Source organism: Chiloscyllium plagiosum, unplaced genomic scaffold (assembly GCF_037043375.1).
Source record: "Chiloscyllium plagiosum isolate Xiang-an unplaced genomic scaffold, Cpla_swu_hap1 HiC_scaffold_17, whole genome shotgun sequence".
NCBI lineage: Eukaryota > Metazoa > Chordata > Chondrichthyes > Orectolobiformes > Hemiscylliidae > Chiloscyllium > Chiloscyllium plagiosum.
This window is the reverse complement of record NW_028270155.1, coordinates 81,090,287-81,112,281: the sequence shown is the minus strand read 5'-3', so window position 1 is coordinate 81,112,281 and position 21,995 is coordinate 81,090,287. Positions and strand designations below refer to the sequence as shown.

Here is a 21,995-nt window from a genome sequence, read left to right as displayed (position 1 = left end):
GAAGGTAGATAGGATTGAAATCGATGTGTTTATTGATGGACTGCTGGTAAGAAAGCCATGCCTCTAAGAATTCCCATGTACATCTTTGTTTCGCCTGTCCTAGGATGTGTGTTGCCCCAGTCAAAGTGGTGCTCTCCTTTGTCTGTATTTAAAGAAACTAGTGAGAGTGGGTTGTCTCTTTTGATGGCCAGTTAATATTCATGTATCCTGGTGGCAAATTTCCTGCTAGTTTATCCGAAGTAATTTTTTTTTTTACAGTTCTTGCATGGTATCTTGTAAATGACATTAATTTTGCTGTTAGTATCTAACGGATCCTTTAGGTACATTAGTCCCTGCTTAAGTGCATTCGTAGGTTTGTGGGCTACCATGATGCCAAGAGATCTGAGTAGCTGGAAGTCATTTCTGGTATATCTTTGATGTAAGGTAATGTGGCTAGAGTTTTTGGTTGCATTGTGTCTGCTTGTTTGGGTTTGTTTGAGGAATTGGTGGATTGTGTTTATTGGGTAGGCAAAAGTGAGGACTGCAGATGCTGGAAACCAGAGTTTAGATCAGAGTGGTGTTGGAAAAGCACAGCAGGTTTAGCAGCATCCGAGGAGCAGGAAAATGGACATTTCAGGCAAAAGCCCTTCATCAGGAATAGAGGCAGGAAGCCTCTAGGCTGGAGAGAGTTTCCTGCTCCTCAGATGCTGTCTGACCTGCTGTGCTTTTCCAGCACCACTGTTTATTGGGTACCCATTTTTCTTAAAAACATTGTATAGATATTTTTTAGATTAGATTACGTACAGTATGGAAACAGGCCCTTAAGCCCAACAAGTCCACACCGACCCGCCAAAGCGTAACACACCCAGACCCATTCACCTACATTTACCTCTTCACCTAACACTACAGGCTATTTAGCATGGTCAATTCACATGACCTGCACATTTTTGGACTGTGGGAGGAAACCGGAGCACCCAGAGGAAACCCACGCAGACACGGGGCGAATGTGCAGACTCCACACAGAGTCGCCTGAGGCGGGAATTGAACCCAGCTCTCTGGCGCTGTGAGGCAGCAGTGCTAACCACTGTGCCGCCCACTTCTTTTTTCTTCTGCTTTTTGTAGTTCTTGAGTGCTGCAGTGTGATGTAGCTCATTGAAATAATGTCTTGATGCAGCTCTGTTTGTAAATGTTGGGATGGTTGCATCTGAAGTTAAGTATTTGGTCTGTGTTTGTTGTTTTTCTGTAGACACTGGTTTCGAAGCTCTCCGTTAACTGTACGTTCAGCGGTCACGCCTAGGAATGGGAGTCTGCTGTCGTTCTCCTCTTTTGTGAATTTTATGCCTGTCAGGATATTGTTGATGGTGTTGTATGGTTTCTCTAATTTGTTCCATTTGGTGATTACAAAGGTGACAAAAGCAGACCCAAAGTTTGAGTTGGATAGATGGGAGGGCAGTTTGTTCAGGTTACTGCATTACTGCTTGCACTATGAACCCTGACCTTGGTGATCCCATAGGTGTTCTGTTAACAAGTCAATGGGTGAGAAGGCATGGCCTTCTAACCAGAACTCTATCAATAAACACATCGATTTAGATCCTATCTACCTTCCCATGGAAAAAAGAACCGGAAATGACATCACCCACCTTAAGAAACCAAGCCCTATAAAAAGAGAGGCAGGACATACCACCAGTGCTTCACCAGAAACACTCACTGGTGATGTTTCCGAGTGTGGTGATGAAACGTCTGAATACAAACCTTCAAGCTCAGTGAGCTAGCTTACAGAATTATCATCAACATGTGCTACAGATTTTCTCAAAAATCACTATTATAATACTTGGATGGTTGTTTTTGACTGGCACAGATGCGATAGGCCAATGGACCTTTCTCTGTGTTGTAGATCTTCATGGTTCTATGACTCCATGTCAAGGTTTAAGATATTGTTCTCTTTGAACAGGTAATGAAAGAGATCAAGGAGCAGAACATTAAGATTTATGAATTTCCAGTTACTGAAGATGATGAAGATAATAAATTGATAAAGAAGTTTAAGGTAAATTGGTTTTCTCATCGTGTGCAGAAATCCATAGCTCACTGTGAGAGGTTGTCAGTCTCCACACAGCACTGACAAAACTACACACCTCCCTCAGAGCATGCTACTGTCTGCACAACACTGACTAAACCACACACCTCACTCAGAGCATGTTATTGTCTGCACAGCACTGACTAAACTACACTCCGAAGTGACAGCTTGTCAGTCTCCACATAGCACTGACTAAACCACACACACACACACACACACACACACACACACACACACACACACACAGAACATGCCACTCTCTGCACAGCAATCTATTTCTAAGATGAATCCTTTTTCTGATCAATTAATCCCTCTTCTTCTATTTATACTGTTTACTATGTCACCTTGCTAATAGTTCCTCCCTTCTCAACCATGTTAGTTACCCCAAACATTCAGGGAGGTTTGTTTGATATAACCTATACTTTTCCTGTCTCTGGTCTGCTTATTCTTGTCCAGTCAGTCAGTTATTCCAGACACGCTTTTCAAGGTTGGTCTGATCACAACTGCTGTCAGCCTCAATATGATATCATCAATTATGGCCTCACCAACATCTTACATAGTTGTAGCATAGCCTTCCTGCTGTTGAATTCTGTGCCTCAGCTAATAAGGATATCCCAAATGCCACCTTAACAACTTAGTCTACATGTCCTGCCACCTTCAAGGATCTGTGCAATACGCCTAAAGGTCCCTCTAATCTTCAATACTTTGAAGGGTCATACCTTTCATCATACAATCTCTGACCTTGATAGCCCACGTTAAGGCATTGACGTGCTCAGAAAATCCGGAGTTCATTGTAGTTTCCTCCCAAGATGGGGATGATTATTCATGTCCAAAGGATTTTTGGATTTCACCTAACAAGCATTGATATGGACTGTAGCCCCCAACAATTTATCGTTAGTTCTTCATTCTGTCCATGCCACTGTTAGTTTTGGAAAAGCACAGCAGGTCAGGCAACATCCGAGGAGCAGAAGAATCAATGTTTCGGGCATAAGCCCTTCGTCTGGATGGGAGGGGAAGGTAGGTAAGAATGCAATAGGTAGATGAAGGGCGCGGAGAAGGTGATATGTTGGAGAGGAAGGTGGAGCCAATAGATGGGAAAGACGAAGGACTGGTCAAGAGGGCAGTGCTGAATTGGAGGTTTGGGACTGAGTTAAAGTAGCAGGAGGGGCAATGAGGAAACTGGTGAAATCCACATTAATCACGTGGGGGATGCAGGGTCCAAGCCAGAAGCTGAGAACATCTCTGGGACACCCGCACCAACCAATCCCCCCCCACCCCTAAAGCTGAACACCAACTGCCCCTCCCACCTCCATCGTTAAACCCTAACCAACCAATGCCAGGAGGAAGGACACCTCATCTACCATCTTGGGCCCTGCAATCACACAGGACCAATGTGGATTTCCTCTCCCCTCACCTTTTCCCAATGCCAAGCTTCCAAGTCTGCACCACCCTCTTGACCTGTCCATTATCTTCCCTATCTATCCGTTCCATCCTCCTCTCTGACCAATCACCTTCTCCCCCACCTTTAAATATCTATTGCATTCTCAACGACCTCCCCCCACCGCCCCCTAACACCCCCCCCCCCCCCCCCCCCCCCCCACACACACACACACACACCCATCCCCCTCCCATTCCCATTTATCTCACAAGCCTCATTCCTGATGAAGGGCTTATGCCCGAAACGTCAATTCTCCTGCTCCTTGGATGCTGCCTGACCTACTGTGCTTTTCCACCACCACACTTTCGATTCTGATCTCCAGTATCTGCAGTTCTCACTTTTTCCATTGTTAGTTTTGCTAAAACTTACTGAGATATTGATTAGATTAGATTTCCTACAGTATGGAAACAGGCCCTTTGGCCCGAAATATCCACACTTACTCTTCGAAGTGTAACCCACCCAGACCCATTCCCCTACCCTATATTTACCTCATGCACCTAACACTATGGCCAGTTCACCTGACCTGCATATCTTTGGATTGTGGGAGGAAACCGGAGCACCCGGAGGAAACTCTCAAACACAGAGAGAATGTGCAAACTCCACTCAGACAGTCACCCGAAGCGAGAATCGAACCCGGGTCCCTGGTGCAGTGAGGCAGCAGTGCTAGCCACTGAGCCGCTGTATCTTGTCTATTGTTCATCAATTTCTGATAAACTTCATTACAGAAGGAATATTCTGCTGCTGTCTTCATTACCACAAAGTTCACACCTTTTCATGGATCTTGAAATTTCTCATTCAGTTGGGAATTTAGCCAGTGCCTCCACTGCAGTCCCTATCCATTGTTTCATTATGTTTTCCACAATCCCTTTTTATTCTTTGATATGTTATTGCAGATTGATGCACTCAGTTGGTATGTCTATGAAGTATACGGTTAATTTTCTTTGAGGTAAAAACAATGACTGCAGATACTGGAAACCAGATTCTGGATTAGTGGTGCTGGAAGAGCACAGCAGTTCAGGCAGCTTCCAAGGAGCTTCGAAATCGATGTTTCGTTCTGGATTAGTGGTGCTGGAATTCTCTTTGTCAGTTTAGCTCGTACCTTCAAATCCATTGCTACAACTTCATTGAAGTCTGCTGCTCATGAGAGATTCATTATGGGACAGGATGTTCTTTTTTTAACCCCCACAATTATCACATTTAATTCTGATCTCTTCAAAAAATTTAGTCAGTTTAAATCCCTTATTCCTACACATTTTAGTGTTTTTAACTTTTGAGAAGATGGCTGGGCCAACTGTTGGTGAAGTTTTAAGATAATTTTTTTTGTCCCATTCAACTACTAAGCCCAGTGCCAATGACATTTCTTTGCTATTTTGATTAGAAAAGTTAGGCCTTACTAAAGGAATAATTATAGATTGTGTAAGCTGAAAATCTACTGACCTCCCAAAATTAATTGCTTTGACATGTTTCATGCCCAGTTTTATTTGAGCTTTGTTCATAGGCGGTTTGCTCAACAGTAAGGCCATTTCACTTGATACCAAACCTGTGCTGATAAAGTGGTTTGTCACTGCTATTTTACATACAGTTATCGTGTTTTCATTGACTTAAGTGTGTTGTAATTCCCAACCTTGAACAGGTAGAACTCTCAAACTCTTGATGTTTCTTTCGTCCTTATTATCTACAGAATTTTGATAATGCTCTAACCCAATGCACTCCACACCTTGGGCATGTATTCACTGACGAGCAGCATTTTTATAATTTGAGCATTCACCTCCTTGTGACCAGTACAATTTCTTCAGTTTGATTGATATCACCCCTCCCCCCTTTTCCTGCAGCTTCATTTTGAAAACCTCGCTGTTCCATTCAGGAAATGATTGCATCATAATGTCTCGAGCTACAGCCAAAAACTCTTCACCATTCCCATGCATTCCTGGGCTTCATTCTTCCCTTGTAGTTTCCTGATTCCTGCCTTATGTCCTAACTGCCAAAGTTGTGTTTATCTTAGTTGCTTTTAGTTATGATCCTTCTTTGCTGTTGACGCTTGTGTTCAGTGTATGGGCAGGCTCAAAATGCAGCTACAATTGAATCCTCTTTTTTGTGTTGCCATTTGTGTCAAGAAGGTTGCTAAAAATTAGTGTTTTCCCAGGAGTTTTTGTAAAGCCTCTGATATCTGTTCTGAAGCATCTTTCTTTCTGAAAATCTAACTGAAGTTAATACTCTGGACCCACCTATGTTCCACACCTTAGCACAGTCAAATAATTTAAAGACAAAAATTGAGTTAGGAGATTTTGCAATCACTCAAACTCTTGTTAAATTTCATTATATATTCTATGGAGTATCTCTCCAGCTTTATAAATTTATTCAAGTCTGACTATGACTTGTTCATTTACCAAGTCATTAGAAATTTTTCCGTAATTTTTAATAAATTTCCAAACCTTGGTGAAAAGTCATGCCCCGACACATGACACTTGGCTTTAACTATTTTCTGTAATTCATACATTGTCATGTTATGTCTCGATATCTTAATTTCCAATCACCACCTGTAGGGAACCATCCTATGCTACCACTATACGTAGATTACAACACAGCTAATGAGAAATCAAGGCACATTTTTTCTTTGGAGCGAGGCACAGTTTTTTTTTCTCTTGCTGCATCTCTCTGCTTTCATCCCACGGCAGTGTCGCAGCTGGCCCCTATCTGTATGTGCTCATAGACAGTTAATATTCACCAGCTGTTCCTCTTGACCCTAACAGTAACATGAATAAATCTTAATATTGCGACTGAGCAGGCGTATTTTCAGAGATGTGGATCTGACTATGACTGGAAGCCATGTTGAAATGGATCTTCCACAGCTGGAGCCAGGATTTGATTTTGAGAGCAGTGTTCTCTGCCCCATTGCCCCTGCTGCGGATTCTGCTGTAACCAAGTAGAGATTGAGGGTAATGATGATCTTTGCTCTCTGTAGGACCATGTACCACTGGCAGTCGTTGGAAGTACTCTCGTCTTTGAGGTCAATGGGCGAAAGGTTAGAGGTCGCCAGTATCCATGGGGAGTTGCAGAAGGTAAATGTTCTGTTGATTTCAGCTTTGGAATTTAAGCATTTTATATAATTATGTCCAAGCACCAACCAGCAATCAAGCCCATGGACCATCTCCAGACAGCACCACTCTTCCAGATGTAATGTCTGTGACTTCAGGACCAGACCTTCAGTTATGACACTCCCCACCCCACCCTTTACTTCCCCCTCAGGACCAGGCCATCAGTCAGGGGTAGGCAATGGCCTACAGGTACTATTGTTACATTATTAATCTCGAGACCCAGGTAATGTTCTGAGCACCTGGGTTCGAATCCCACCTTTGCAGATGGTCAAATTTGGATTCAGTAATAATCTGGAATTAAGGTCTAATTATGACCATGAAACCATTGCTGGATTGTCAGGAAAAACCAGTCTGGTTCACTAATGTCCTTAAGGGAAGGAAATCTGCCATCCTTACCTGTTCTGGCCTACATGTGACTCCAGACCACTCATTGTGTGAGTGATTCTTAATTGTCCTCTGGGCAGTTTGGGGATGGATAATAAATGGTCCAGCCAGTGACACAATATTTTAAAAAAGTCACGACCCTCCTTCCTTTCTCAGGATCAGGCCTCCAATCATGATCACTCCCTTCCTCCTCACTCCCGAGTGACTGTTATATCCTAAGCAGTTGTTTCCAACTGAGTTCTTTAACTGTTTCCATCTCAGTTTTGATTTTGAATGCCTGTAAGCTTCATCAGAGCCTCCTGCAAATCATACTTTCAAACAGCTTTTGTAAGCTCCTCCTTGGCCTCCACACCAGGGCATCTGCACGTTAAGACTCCAAGCTGACATCTTCCACTCAATACCAACATTTTTCCAAGTTGGGTCCCCCCTCTATTTTATGGTTACTATCAGGATTGTTGAAGTCTTGCTGGGCAGTCCTGGCTATAGGCATATGCAAACTCAAATTACATTCAAGAATTCATTTTGACTGTATGGACCCACAGTGCTAAATTTCTAAATCAGAATGCTGTGGGGATTGGAGGGGAACTTGCATGTTTATTCCTAAATGGAAGTGTTCATGGGTTTGGAAGGTGTTCACTGAGGTGCCATGGTGAATTTCTGCAGTGAATCTTGTAAATAATACATGTTCCTATTACTGAGCATCAATGGCAGAGAGAGTGGATGTTGAACATGGTGGCTGGGGTGACAGACAAATCAGCTGCTTTATCTTAGATGAAGATTAAGTCCAGTATTGCAGCTGATGCTCATCAGCTCATCATGGATACCTTGTTTTGAGTTGATACATCTGTTTGAAATCTATCCCACTCAGCTCAGGCATGGACAGTCTATCTCTGTGACAGGTAGACTGGTGAAGTCAAACTTATGTGGGTTTGCCCTCTTGCTACTTTGTTCCCTGCCACTGACTCAGTCTACCAGCTGTGGTCAGCACAGTCAATAATGGCGCTGAACCACATTTGTGATGGTGAGCAATGAAATCAATTGAAAACATGAAATGTAATGTGGAAGATGTGAGATTATCCACTTGGAAGAGGCTGAAAGTGTCGATGTACAAAGGTGTGCTTGTTGATAAGTCACTGAGGGCTAATATGCAGGTGCATCAATCTATTAGAAAGGCTAATGGTATTTTGGTTTTTATCACAAGAGGATTTGAGTGGAGAGGTAATTGCATCAATTGTATTGTAGCTTGGTTGCACATAGCTCCTGAAGTACTATGAGCAGTTTTGGCTTGCATAGAGTAATGCGATGAAGGTTCACCAGACTTGTTCTCGGGCTGGCAAGGCTGTTCAGAGTAGAAATTGGGCAAACTGGGTCTTTGGTCTTATTGAAACCCGCATAATATTTAAAGGGCTACACAGGGTGGATGCAGATAGATGGGGGTCTTGTTTTGGGGGTCTAGAACCAGGGGCCAGAATTTAAAAGTAAGGGGGAGACCACTAGGAACACAAAGAGGTGAAGTATTTGTTTTACTCAGAGGATAGTGAAACCTTTGGAATTCTCCAGCAGAGGGGGCTGTGGAAGCTCAGGTGTAGAGTATTGGTCTGAGATTGGTGTTTACTAATCCGTCGGTGGTACAAAGGAATAGATTCTTTGGATTATGTGGAGAAAAGGCACTGAAGTGCTCGATCAACTAGGATCGTATTGATTGCAAAGAGAAGCAAAGAAGAATTACGAGAAAAGGCAAACAGTTAACATCAAGAAAAATCCCAAAGTCTTCTACAGGCATATGCATAGTAAGAGTTGTTACAACAGGAGCAGAGCTGATGAACAACCACAAAAAAGGGATTTACACAAGGAGCATTGCTATGGTGTCAAATAAATACATTTTGCATCTGACTTTACAAAGGAGGCAAATGCTGCTCAGGCCATTGTGACAAAGGAGGAAACTCTATCTGTAAAAAGAATGAGGCCATAGATTTCGAATAACATGCAAATGTTATGACCAAAAATACATTTTCACACAAGTAATTAGGTAAATGGAGTACAGTCAGTTCTGCTATAATGCGGTGGTTATGATTTTGTGCAATTCTGTGTTATAAGAAAATTACATAATACCATTTAGACTAATGGGACCATGATCCCATTATAACCAATACATGTTTTAAAACTTCGCGCTTTAGAAACAGTGCCCTCAATTTGTCAGTCGTGTTATAGCAAATTCATGTTAGCGAAATGCGCATTATAGCAGAACGACCTGTACACTGCCTGGAAGTATGCTGGAGGCAAGCTCAGCTGAGGCATTCAAGAGGGCATTGGGGTGTGTCTTTGGATAGAAATAGTGTACAGGGATATGGGGGGAAAGGATCTAGGTAATAGAACTGGCGTATGCACGAATGGACTGAATAGCCTCTTTCTGCACCTTACTGATTCTGTTTGTTCACGTGTGTTTGATTTACAGCCAAGATACCAGGGCACTGCTGTGCTTGTCTTATGTGTTACCATAATTATTTGGATAGAAGTAGTGGGTGTAAGTATGGGGAAAATGCAGGAGATTGGCGTTAAGTAATGACGTTCATTTTAAGAGTGCACCTTCTGCACTGTAACAAGTTTGTAATTCAGTGAAGAATGGAGCAAATCTGATGGGCTGAATGGCTGATTCCTGTTCCTTATGACAAAAGAGCAGAATTCCAGAAGTGAGGTGAGAGTGACTGCCTTGATATCAAAGCTATCTTTGATCAAGTGTGGCATCATGGAACCCTATGAAAACTGCAGTCAGTGGGAATTGGGGGATAATTTTGTGAATGTTTGTTAAACAAAGGGATTGTGGGTCAAAAGCAGGTATATCGAATTAGGCCACAGATCGGCCATAATTTCATTGAATGGCAAAATGGGTTCAAGGGCTGAATGGCTTACACCTGTTGCTATTAATTCCTTGCACAACTGATGATCAGTAGCAACAGTATATATCATCTACAACGTGTGCCACAGAAATTCATTGTCGCTGCTGAGACAGCACCTTCCAAACCCACAACCACTACCATCTCTAAGAACAATGGCAACTGATACATGGAAAACCACCTCCTGTTCCCCTTCAAGCCATCCTGACTTGGAAATATATTGCTGTTCTTTTGTTGCTGAGTCAAAATCCTGGAATTCCCTTCCGAGCAGCATTGTGGTCTAGGCTGTGGTTCCAGAAAACAGCTCACCACCTTCTCAGGGCCAACTACAGACGGGTAATAAATGGCACATCCCATTTTTAAAAAAAGCACCAATATGTTTATCAGTGTACAGAGATCAGAGGTGAATGAAGGGATTAAAATGCGGCCTTTGTGTGGAGCCGCGGAAAATGGGGGCGATATTAAATGAGTACTTTGCATCAGTATTTACTGTGGAAAAGGATATGGAAGATATAGATATGGAAGATGTAGGGAAATAGATGGTGACATCTTGCAAGATGTCTATATTACACAGGAGGAAGTGCTGGATGTCTTGAAACGGGTAAAGGTGGATAAATCCCTAGGACCTGATCAGGTGTACCCTAGAACTCTCTGGGAAGCTAGAGAAGTGATTGCTGGGCCTCTTGCTGAAATATTTGTATCATAGATAGTCACAGGTGAGGTGCTAGAAGACTGGAGGTTGGCAAACGTGGTGCCACTGTTTAAGGAGGGTGGAAAGGACAAGCCAGGGAGCTATAGACCGGTGAGTCTGACACCGGTGGTGGGCAAGTTGTTGGAGGGAATCCTGAGGGACAAGATGTACATGTATTTGGAAAGGCAAGGACTGATTAGGGATAGTCAACATGGCTATGTGTGTGGGAAATCATGTCTTACAAACTAGATTGAGTTGTTTGAGGACGTAACAAAGGATTGAGAGCAGAGCGGTAGATGTGATGTATATGGACTTCAGTAAGGTGTTCAACAAGGTTCCGCATGACAGACTGGTAAGCAAGATTAGATCTCATGGAATACAGGGAGAACTAGCCATTTGGATACAGAACTGGCTCAAAGGTAGAAGGCAGAGAGTGGTGGTGGAGGGTTGTTTTTCAGACTGGAGGCCTGTGACCAGTGGAGTGCCATAAGAATCGGTGCTGGGTCCTCCACTTTATGTAAATGACAAAAATGATTTAGATGCGAGCATAAGAGGTACAGTTAGTACAGTTAGATGACACCAAAATTGGAGGTGTAGTGGACAACCAAGAGGGTTACCTCAGATTACAACAGAATCTGGACCAGATGGGCCAATGGGCTGAGAAGTGGCAGATGGAGTTTAATTAGATAAATGCGAGGTGCTGCGTTTTGGGAAAGCACATCTTAGCAGGACTTAAACACTTAATGGTAAGGTCCTAGGGAGTGTTGCTGAACAAAGAGACCTTGGAGTGCAGGTTCATAGCTCCTTGAAAGTGGAGTCGCAGGTAGATAGGATAGTGAAGGAGGTGTTTGGTATGCTTTCCTTTATTGGTCAGAGTATTGTGTACAGGAGTTGAGAGGTCATGTTGCAGAACATTGGTTAAGCCACTGTTGGAATATTGCGTGCATTTCTGGTCTCCTTCCTAATGGAAAGGTGTTGTGAAACTTGAAAGGGTTCAGAAAAGATTTACAAGGGTGTTGCCAGGGTTGGAGGATTTGAGCTATAGGGTGAGGCTGAACAGGCTGGGGCTAATTTCCCTGCAGCATCGGAGGCTGAGGGGTGACCTTATAGAGGTTTACAAAATTACGAGGAGCATGGATAGGGTAAATAGGCAAAGTCTTTTCCCTGGGGTGGGGGAGTCCAGAACTAGAGGGCATAGGTTTAGGGTGAGAGGGGAAAGATATAAAAGAGACCTACGAGGCATCTTTTTCACGCAGAGGGTGGCACATGTATGGAATGAGCTGCCAGAGGAAGTGGTGGAGGCTGGTATAATTGCAATATTTATTTGGATGGGTATATGAATAGGAAGAGTTTGGTGGGATATGTGCCGGGTGCTGGCAGGTGGGACTAGATTGGGTTGGAATATCTGGACGGCATGGACAGGTTGGACCGAAGGGTCTATTTCCATGCTGTACATCTCTATGACTCTATAACTGAAAAATAGTATCTTGCACTTATTTTCTGTGATTGATTATTGTCACATGTACCAAGATACAATGAGCATTGTTTCATGTGCTATACAGGCAGGTCATATCATACAAAGTGCATCAGGGTAGCAGAACAGTGCAGAATGCAGTAATATAGCTGTAGAGAGAGATCAGAATTAACAGCAGAAAAGAAGCTGTTCTTGAATCTGTTTACATGTATATTCATTTTTTTCCTGCCTTCTGCCTAATGGAAGTGTCAAAAGAGTATAATTGGGTGGTGAGGGGGTCTTTGATTATATTAGTTGCTTTTCTGAGGCAGCAAAAAGTATGGATAGAATCAATGGCTGATTTGCATGATGGACTCAGTTGTGTTAATGACTGTATGTAGTTTCTTGTCTTGGAAGAACAGTTGCCATACCATGGTGTAATGCACCTGGATAGGATACTTTTTATGGTGCATCTATAACAATTGGTAAAAATCCTTCTGCACATGCTGAATTTTCTTAGCCTTCTGAGGAAGTTGAGACACTGTGCTTTCTTGATCATCGTGTTGAGGTGGGTGAACCAGGAGAGATTGTTGGTGATCATCCCTTCAAGGAACTCGACGCTCTCGACCCTTTCCATCTCAGCATCACTGATTTTTGCAGAAGGAGCATGCTCTGCACTCTGCCTCCTGAAGTCAATGACCAGTTCTTTTGTTTTGCTGACGTTGACGGAGAGATTGTTGGCTTTATACCTTGTCGCTAAAGACTCCATCTCTTTCCTGCATTCTGTCTCGTCATTGTTTGGGTCCCAATCTACAGTAGTGGTGTTGTCAGCAAATTTGTAAATGGAGCAGTAGAAGAATTTGGCCAGTCATGAGTGTGTAAGGATTATAGTAGGCATCTGCTGTGGACCTGTTGCATTTACAGAGATGGGAGCTGAGACCTAGGTCTCTGAGTTTGGAGATTAATTTGTTTAGAAGGAGGAACTGTAGTCAATAAGTCGGAGTCTGACCGATATCCTTGTGATCCATACGTTCCAAGGATGAGTGTAGAACCAGCGAGGTGGCATCTGCTGTGGACCTGTTGCATTTATAGGTGAGTTGCAAAAGATCAAGGCAATTTGGTGGGCTGGAGTTGATGTGATCCATGACTAATCTCTTCATAATTATGGAGGTCAGAGTCATCAGGCGGTATTTATTGAGACAACTGCATGGTTTTTCTTTGACCATGGTGATCTTCTTGAAGCAAGCGGGGACTTCAGATAGTTGTAAGAACAGATTAAAAATATCTGCGAATAATCCCACAAGCTGGTCCACACAGGATCCAAGTGCACAGCCGGGTACTCCAATTGGACCAACTGCAACGTGCTCAGTGAGGCAGAGGAAAATGGTGGCAAATGGTGGAGACTCGTCATGCTTCCATTGGAAAGATGGGAGCTCTTTCCTATCCTTGGAGGTAAGTATGGTGGTATTAGTTCTACAGGCCAGCCTCAGAAAGCTGTCAGTGTTACTTCAGAAAAGAAGTTTACAATCTTGTATGTCAGTGCCACTTGTCTTATACATTGGTCTGATTAACATCCATCAAAGTTAAAAATCACCCAACACCAGGTTATAGTCCAACAGGTTTATTTGAAAGCACAAGCTTTCAAAGCACTGCTTCAACCACCTGATGAAGGAGCAGCACTTTGAAAGCTGCATGACACTGTAAACCTTTGCCATAAATTCTGTGTCCTGTGGTCCTGCTCCACAACCACCTGATGAAGAAGCAGCGCTTCGAAAGCTAGTGCTTCCAAATAAACCTGTTGGACCTGGGGTTGGGTGATTTTTAACTTTGACAACCCCATCCAACACCAGCTCCTCCAAATCATAATATCAAACAGTGAAATAATATGAATACCTTGGGAATATAAGCCAAGTACTGAGGATGCTAGAGATCCGAAACAAAAGCAGAGAATATTGGACAAACTCAGCAGGTCTGGCAGCTCTGGAGACCAAAAGAATTAATGTTTTGAGTCTGATATGACTCTTCATTTATATTATAGAATCCCTACAGTGTGGAAACAGGCCAGTTGGCCCAACAAGTCCACACCGACCCTCCAAAAAGTACCCCACCCAAGTCCATTCCCCTACCCTATTACTCTACATTTCCTCTGACTATTGCGCCTAGCTTATGCATCCCTGAACACTATGGGACAATTTAGCATGGCTGATTCGCTTAACCTGCACGTCTTTGGATGTGGGAGGAAACCGGAGCGCACACAGGAAACCAAGGCTGGAATCAAACCCAAGTCCCTTGTGCTATGAGGTAGTAGTGCTAACCACTGAGCCACCGTGCCACTCTAAATTTACTTTATCTTCCTCCACAGATGCAGACTGACTGAGTTTCTCCAGCGTTCTCTGTATATAATCAGTGTACAGAGATCTGGTTTGACATTGATGAATAGTTACTTAATAGTTGCAATCCTGTGCATTCAGTGTTTTACCCCCTTCAGAACCAGATTGTTGAACCCTTGTGAACTGTTGTTACAATTCAAAAAAGCTGCAACATAACCAGCTAACTGTATACATCAGCTACTCCCACTGAACTATTTTTAATAAGTTCACACCTGTCTATCTATCTGAGATCTCCACACAAATGTCTCATACAGACAACCTGGAATCTGTTTGACTAAGTTTGATGACACCACAACTGTAGATGTTGAATTTCCCAAACGTGGTGCAGCCCAGAACGTCAGAAACATGTCCATAAATGACAAAGATTCAATTTCAAGGTTTCTACCTGAATGCTGAATCAAGTGCAGTTTCCATTTCAGCGTTGAAGAACAGTGACTGGCTGAAAACCGCATACCATTTCAAATGAGAGATAAAAATGGAAATCTTATTTTACTGGCACATGGTTTTATTTTTCCTGTTTGTTTTTGCATCTCATTTCAAAATGACTGATGTCAGGCTTACTGAGTGTTTACAGAGTCAGTCTAAGAGACTACAACAACATATGTTTATCTTGTCCTAACTGAGCAGTAATTCAGTGTTTTACCCCCTTCAGAACCAGATTTTACAGCCTCTTGTCATATTCCACACAGTGCAGTAGTATTTCTGTCTCAGCTGTCATGTGATAACACATGCAACTTTGAATGTCCAGTTGGATATAGTGAGTTGTAGAGAAATTGCTATTGCAGAGAGAGCCAGCGACGAGTCAGGAAGGAGGGCTGGTGTCAGCTCAGGTGAGAACTCTGAGCAGCTGTGAGCAGAGAGTCGCAAAGGAGTGAGTGGGGTTAGAGAGAGCTCAAGACAGGGTGTGGGATCCAAGAGAGCCTGTAATGGGAGCACACATAGAGACTCTTAGGATGGTCCTGTGTGCAAAGACTGGTGCACAGATGGTGATTGAGAGGTTCTGAAGGGGAGATTGGCAGGGCAGTGGGGAGGATGTGGTTTGAGGTTGGTAGTGAAAGATGAGGTGCGAGCCATTATTGGCATCAGATGAAGGGTACACACCTTTGAAGAGAGCGATTGCAGCAAAACAGTAGATGTACTCCAAGCCAAAGTATTTGTGAACATGGTTGATTCTCGCCAGCTACTGCAGTCTCTCTGGGTGGGGTGTGTGTGTCGCCATCTACTGCAGTCTCTCAGGTTGTGGTGGATATGTTGTGGAGGTGTTTGGTGTCCTGATGTATGAGGCTTTCTCTGGACTGAAGTTGTTAACATTTGCTCTTTTTTCCAATCTTTTCCAGTTGAAAATGGAGAGCACTGTGATTTCTCTCTTCTGCGCAACATGCTGATCAGGTAAACCCTCTCGCTGACCAATGATAAACCTTGCTCTTGCTGTCTGATTCTTCTTATATCTCAAGAAGTAGGAGTGGGAGTACACTTGTCAATCCTGCTCCCCATTTCTGTCCTAAATGATTGTCTCCTTATCCTTAGATTCTGTCCCCATGTTCTAGATTCACCAACAAAATGAAAGCAATCTCTTTGTGTGTGTCCCATCAATACACTTCCTGTGGGGCAACCGTCTTATCCTAAGGACCAATCGAGGGAAACTTCATTGAAATATATTCTTCCTTAAATATGGAAACTGCAACTACACGTAATATTCCAAGTGTGGTCTCTCCAAAGGTCCATACAATTTGAAGAAAACTTCTTTATTCTGGGTGCACCGATTCCTTTGCCATAAACACCAATGTGCCATTTATTTTTCTGCTTGCTGTACCTGCATGCTGACTTTCCACGTTCCTTGTATGAGTACACCCAAATCCTGAAACTTCCAAGCCTTTAAGTATTCTATGTTTCTGATCTCCCCAGATTATACTTCAACAGCTACCTTGTTGCCGACTAAGTCAACCTTCCTATGTCCTCCTCAGAGCGTACACTCAGCTTCCCTTCACAGTAAACATTGAAACATTGCTTTCAGATTCTTCTTTGAAATCATTAACATAGATTGTATAAAGCTGAGATCTGAGCGCTGACCGTGTTGATACTCCATTACTTAACAACCAATTTGAAAATGCCCCATTTGTCTCAATTCTCTGTTGCCTCTGTTAATTAGTCTCCATCCTGAATAATATGCTCAAACTCCCAGGACCCTTACCTTCCGGTGCAGCACCCCTTTGAATACCTTTTAGAAAACCACGTATGCTACATCCACTGGATCTCCATTGTCGCTAATCGGTTTTCTACTTCCCATTTACTAATATGGTTGTATCTATCACATGACATGTGCAATAAGGTCTTCATTTTGCCTAGTTCTGTATCTCTGGGTGGTTGGTGGTGGTGAGTGGGGAAGCTCCTGTCTCTGGGTGGTTGGTGGTGGTGAGTGGGAAGCTCCTGTCTCTGGGTGGGTGGTGCTGGTGAGTGGGAAGCTCCTGTCTCTGGGTGGGTGGTGGTGGTGGTGAGTAGTGGGGAAGCTCCTGTCTCTGGGTGGTTGGGGGTGATGAGTGGGGAAGCTCCTGTCTTTGGGTGGGTGATGGTGGTGAGTGGGGAAGCTCCTTTCTCTGGGTGGGTGGTGGTGGTGGTGAGTGGGGAAGCTCCTGTCTCAGGGTGGTGGTGGTGGTGAGTGGGGAAGCTCCTGTCTCTGGATGGTGGGTGGTAGTGGTGAGTGGGGAAGCTCCTGTCTCTAGATTGTGGGTGGTGGTGAGTGGGGAAGCTCCTGTCTCTGGGTGGGTGGTGGTGGTGAGTGGGGAAGCTCCTGTCTCTGGGTGGGTGGTGGTGGTGAGTGGGGAATCTGCTGTCTCTGGGTGGGTGGTGGTGGTGAGTGGGGAAGCTCCTGTCTCTGGGTTGGTGGTGGTGGTGAGTGGGGAAGCTCCTGTCTCTGGGTGGTTGGTGGTGGTGGTGAGTGGGGAAGCTCCTGTCTCTTGGTGGTAGTGGAGAGTGGGGAAGCTCCTGTCTCTGGGTGGGTGGTGGTGGTGGTGGTGAGTGGGGAAGCTCCTGTCTCTGGGTGGGTGGTGGTGGTGGTGAGTGGGAAAGCTCATGTCTCTGGGTGGGTGGTGGTGTTGGTGAGTATTGGGGAAGCTCCTGTCTCTAGATGGTGGGTGGTGGTGAGTGGGAAGCTCCTGTCTCTGGGTGGGTGGTGGTGGTGGTGAGTGGGGAAGCTCCTGTCTCTGGGTGGGTGGTGGTGGTGGTGAGTGGGGAAGCTCCTGTCTCTGGGTGGGTGGTGGGTGGTGAGTGGGAAAGCTCCTGTCTCTAGATGGTGGGTGGTGGTGAGTGGGGAAGCTCCTGTCTCTGGGTGGGTGGTGGTGAGTGGGGAAGCTCCTGTCTCTGGGTGGATGGTGGTGGTGGTGAGTGGGGAAGCTCCTGTCTCTGGGTGGGTGGTGGTGGTGGTGAGTGGGGAAGCTCCTGTCTCTGGGTGGGTGGTGTGGTGGTGAGTGGGGAAGCTCCTGTCTCTGGGTGGGTGGTGGTGGTGGTGAGTAGTGGGGAAGCTCCTGTCTCTTGGTGGTGGGTGGTGAGTGGGGAAGCTCCTGTCTCTGAGTGGGTGGTGGTGGTGGTGAGTGGGGAAGCTCCTGTCTCTGGGTGGGTGGTGGTGGTGAGTGGGGAAGCTCCTGTCTCTGGGTGGGTGGTGTGGTGGTGAGTGGGAAGCTCCTGTCTCTGGGTGGGTGGTGGTGGTGGTGAGTGGGGAAGCTCCTGTCTCTGGGTGGGTGGTGTGGTGAGTGGGGAAGCTCCTGTCTCTGGGTGGGTGGTGTGGTGGTGAGTGGGGAAGCTCCTGTCTCTGGGTGGGTGGTGGTGGTGGTGAGTGGGGAAGCTCCTGTCTCTGAGTGGGTGGTGGTGGTGGTGAGTGGGGAAGCTCCTGTCTCTGGGTGGGTGGTGGTGGTGGTGAGTGGGGAAGCTCCTGTCTCTGGGTGGGTGGTGTGGTGGTGAGTGGGGAAGCTCCTGTCTCTGGGTGGGTGGTTGTGGTGGTGAGTGGGGAAGCTCCTGTCTCTGGGTGGGTGGTGGTGGTGGTGAGTGGGGAAGCTCCTGTCTCTGGGTGGGTGGTGGTGTTGGTGAGTAGTGGGGAAGCTCCTGTCTCTGGGTGGGTGGTGGTGGTGGTGAGTGGGGAAGCTCCTGTCTCTGGGTGGGTGGTGGTGGTGGTGAGTGGGGAAGCTCCTGTCTCTGGGTGGGTGGTGGTGGTGATGAGTGGGGAAGCTCCTGTCTCTGGGTGGGTGGTGGTGGTGATGAGTGGGGAAGCTCCTGTCTCTGGGTGGGTGGTGGTGAGTGGGGAAGCTCCTGTCTGTGGGTGGTGGTGAGTGGGGAAGTTCTTGTCTCTGGGTGGGTGGTGATTGGAGGAGCTCCTGTCTCTGGGTGGTTGGTGGTGGTGGTGAGTGGGGAAGCTCCTGTCTCTGGGTGGGTGGTGGTGAGTGGGGAAGCTCCTGTCTGTGGGTGGTGGTGAGTGGGGAAGTTCTTGTCTCTGGGTGGGTGGTGATTGGAGGAGCTCCTGTCTCTGGGTGGTTGGTGGTGGTGGTGCGTGGGGAAGCTCCTGTCTCTGGGTGGTTGGTGGTGGTGGTGCGTGGGGAAGCTGCTCTCCCTGGGTGGCTTTTTTATAAGTGCTTTGGATGTGAATGTTAGAGGTATGGTTAGGAAGTTTGCCATAACATCAAAGTTTTTGGTGTGGTGGACAGCCAAGAAGGTTACATCAGAGTGGCAGATGAAGTTTAATTTAGATAAATGTGAGTTGCTAAATTTTGGCAAGGTAAATCAGGTTAGGACTTTATAGATGAATCCCTACAGTGTGGAAACAGGCCATTAGCCCAACAAATCCACACCAACCCACCCAGACTCATTCCCCTACCCTATTACTCTACATTCACCCCTGACTAGTGCACCTAGCCTGCACATCCCTGAACACTATGGGCAATTTACCCCTGAACACTATGGGTAATTTACCATGGCCAATTCACCCAGCCTGCACAGCTTTTGTGATTGTGGGAGGAAACCGGAGCACCTGGTGGAAACCCACGTACACATGGGGCGAATGTGCAAACATTACACAGGCTGGAGGCTGCCCGAGGCTGGAATCGAACCCAAGTCCCTGGTGCTGAGAGACAGCAGTGCTAACCACTAAGCCACCGTGCCACCTCTGCACTTAATGGTAAGATCCTATGGAGTTTTGCTGAACAAGGAGACCTTGGAGTGCAGGCTCAGAGCTCCTTGAAAGTGGCGTCGCAGGTTGGCAGGGTAGTGAAGGTGGTGTTGGGTCCGCTTGCCTTTATTGGTCAGTGCATTGAGTATAGGAGTTGAGTGGTGACATTGCGGCTATACAGGACTACATTTAGAATACTGCATTCAGTTCTAGTCTCCAAGAAAGATGTAGTTAAACTCGAAAGGGTTTAGAAAAGACTTAAAGATTTTGCCACGTTTGGAGAGTTTGAGCTGTAAGGAGAGGCTGAATAGGCTGTGGATGTTTTCCCTGGAACTTCGATTACTGAGGGGCGACCTAACAGAGGGATATGGATATGGTGAATAGTCATGGTCTATTCCCAGGGTAGGGGAGTCCACTACTAGAGGTTTAAGGTGAGAGATGAAAGATTTTGGGCGGCACGGTGGCACAGTGGTTAGCACTGCTGCCTCACAGCGCCTGAGACCCGGGTTCAATTCCCGCCTCAGGCGACTGACTGTGTGGAGTTTGCACGTTCTCCCCGTGTCTGCGTGGGTTTCCTCCGGGTGCTCCGGTTTCCTCCCACAGTCTAAAAGATGTGCAGGGTCAGGTGAATTGGCCATGCTAAATTGCCCGTAGTGTTAGGTAAGGGGTAAATGTAGGGGTATGGGTGGGTTTCGCTTCGGCGGGTCGGTGTGGACTTGTTGGGCCGAAGGGCCTGTTTCCACACTGTAATGTAATCTAATCTAATCTAATCTAATTTTAAAGGGAACTAAGGGGAAACTTTTTCATGCAGAGAGTGGTGCTTGTATGGGATGAACTGCCAGAGAAAGTGGTGGGGCCTGGTACAATTACAACATTTTTTTTTTAGATTAGATTACTTACAGTGTGGAAACAGGCCCTTCGGCCCAACAAGTCCACACCGCCCCGCCGAAGTGCAACCCACCCATACCCCTACATGTACCCCTTACCTAACACTATGGGCAATTTAGCATGGCCAATTCACCTGACCTGCACATCTTTGGACTGTGGGAGGAAACCGGAGCACCCGGAGGAAACCCACGCAGACACGGGGAGAACGTGCAAACTCCACACAGTCAGTCGCCTGAGGCGGGAATTGAACCCGGGTCTCTGGCGCTGTGAGGCAGCAGTGCTAACCACTGTGCCACCGTGCTGCCCATTTAATAGGTATTTAGATGGGTATATGAATAGGAAGAGTTCAGAGGGATATGGACCAAATGCTGGTAAATGGCCTCGGTGGCTAGCACTGCTGCCTAACAGCACCAGGGACCTGAGTTCAATTCAGGCCTCAGGCAACTGTGTGGAGTTTGCACATTATCCCCGTGTCTGCGTGGGTTTCCTCTGGGTGCTCCAGTTTCCTCCCACAGTCCATAGATGTACACATTTGGTGGATTGTCCATACTAAATTGCCCATAGTGTTCAGGGATGTGTAGGCTAGCTAGATTAACCATGGGGAAAAGAGATGCAAGGTTACAGGAATAGGGTGTGGATGGGAATGGGCCAATATAGCTTTCTTCCACACTGTAGGGGTTCTATGATTCTAAATGGGACTAGATTAATTTAGGACATCTGGCAGACATGGATGAGCTGGACCCAAGAGTCTTTTTCCATGCTGTACATCTCTATGAATCTCTGTAATCTGAATATTGTGCTTTTTTTTTAATCACAGGACACACATGCAAGATCTGAAAGATATCACCAACAACGTCCACTATGAGAATTACCGGAGTCGCAAGTTGGCTGCAGTGACTGGTAATGGGATCGATGCCAGTAAGACGAAGGGACCCCTCACTAGGTCAGTCTTATAATGGACCTTTGTGAGCTCATGTCCTTCCAGAGGTGAGCTGCTAACACAGTCTATCACTAAATCTAACTGGGTGCAGAGTAAAGCAAATTGAGGTATGAGCGACTCTTCAACTTCCGCAAAGCATGTCGCACATTTGCTTGTATCTGCTGTCATCTTGGCAAACAATTCAGCAGACCAACACGTTCCCTGGCCCAATGTAATGTTGACTTTTAACTGCTCTCTGAAATGGCTGCAGCAAGCAACTCCATTGTAATGAGCAGCTCCCGAAAATTCAGCAAAGGTATGAAGCAGGCACACTACCTGACAGTAGAAATTGCAGAGGCACAGCCAACCCGGGCAACCTCCACACTATCTCCCAGAGGCTTGTACTAGAATTGGGAGGTTAGCACATGGTCCAGTCAAACAACAGCCAGACAGCCAATCAGATTTTACAGCACTGTGACCATTCTTGAATATCTCCTGGGGAATTACAGTGCAAGGGGAGTGTTTGGGCTGGGTTTCCTGTGGACTGTGCAAGGAGAGTATTGGGGGATGTTTCCTGTGGACTGTGTGAGGGGAGTATTGGGGGATGTTTTCTGTGGACTGTGCGAGGGGAGTATTGG

General features: G+C 45.7%; 1 protein-coding gene across 3 annotated transcripts in view; it reads left to right on the top strand.

Moving 5' to 3' along the window:
- Nucleotides 1–21,995, top strand: part of LOC122558656 (septin-7-like) — a 99,695-nt gene that overhangs the window by 67,300 nt on the left and 10,400 nt on the right. For all 3 annotated transcript variants that reach the window (XM_087996119.1, XM_087996118.1, XM_087996117.1), the window contains exons 7-10: nt 1,931–2,023; nt 6,454–6,550; nt 15,736–15,787; nt 21,256–21,381. In XM_087996119.1, the coding sequence (XP_087852245.1) occupies nt 1,931–2,023; nt 6,454–6,550; nt 15,736–15,787; nt 21,256–21,381 (368 nt within the window). The remainder of the gene's footprint in view (nt 1–1,930; nt 2,024–6,453; nt 6,551–15,735; nt 15,788–21,255; nt 21,382–21,995) is intronic.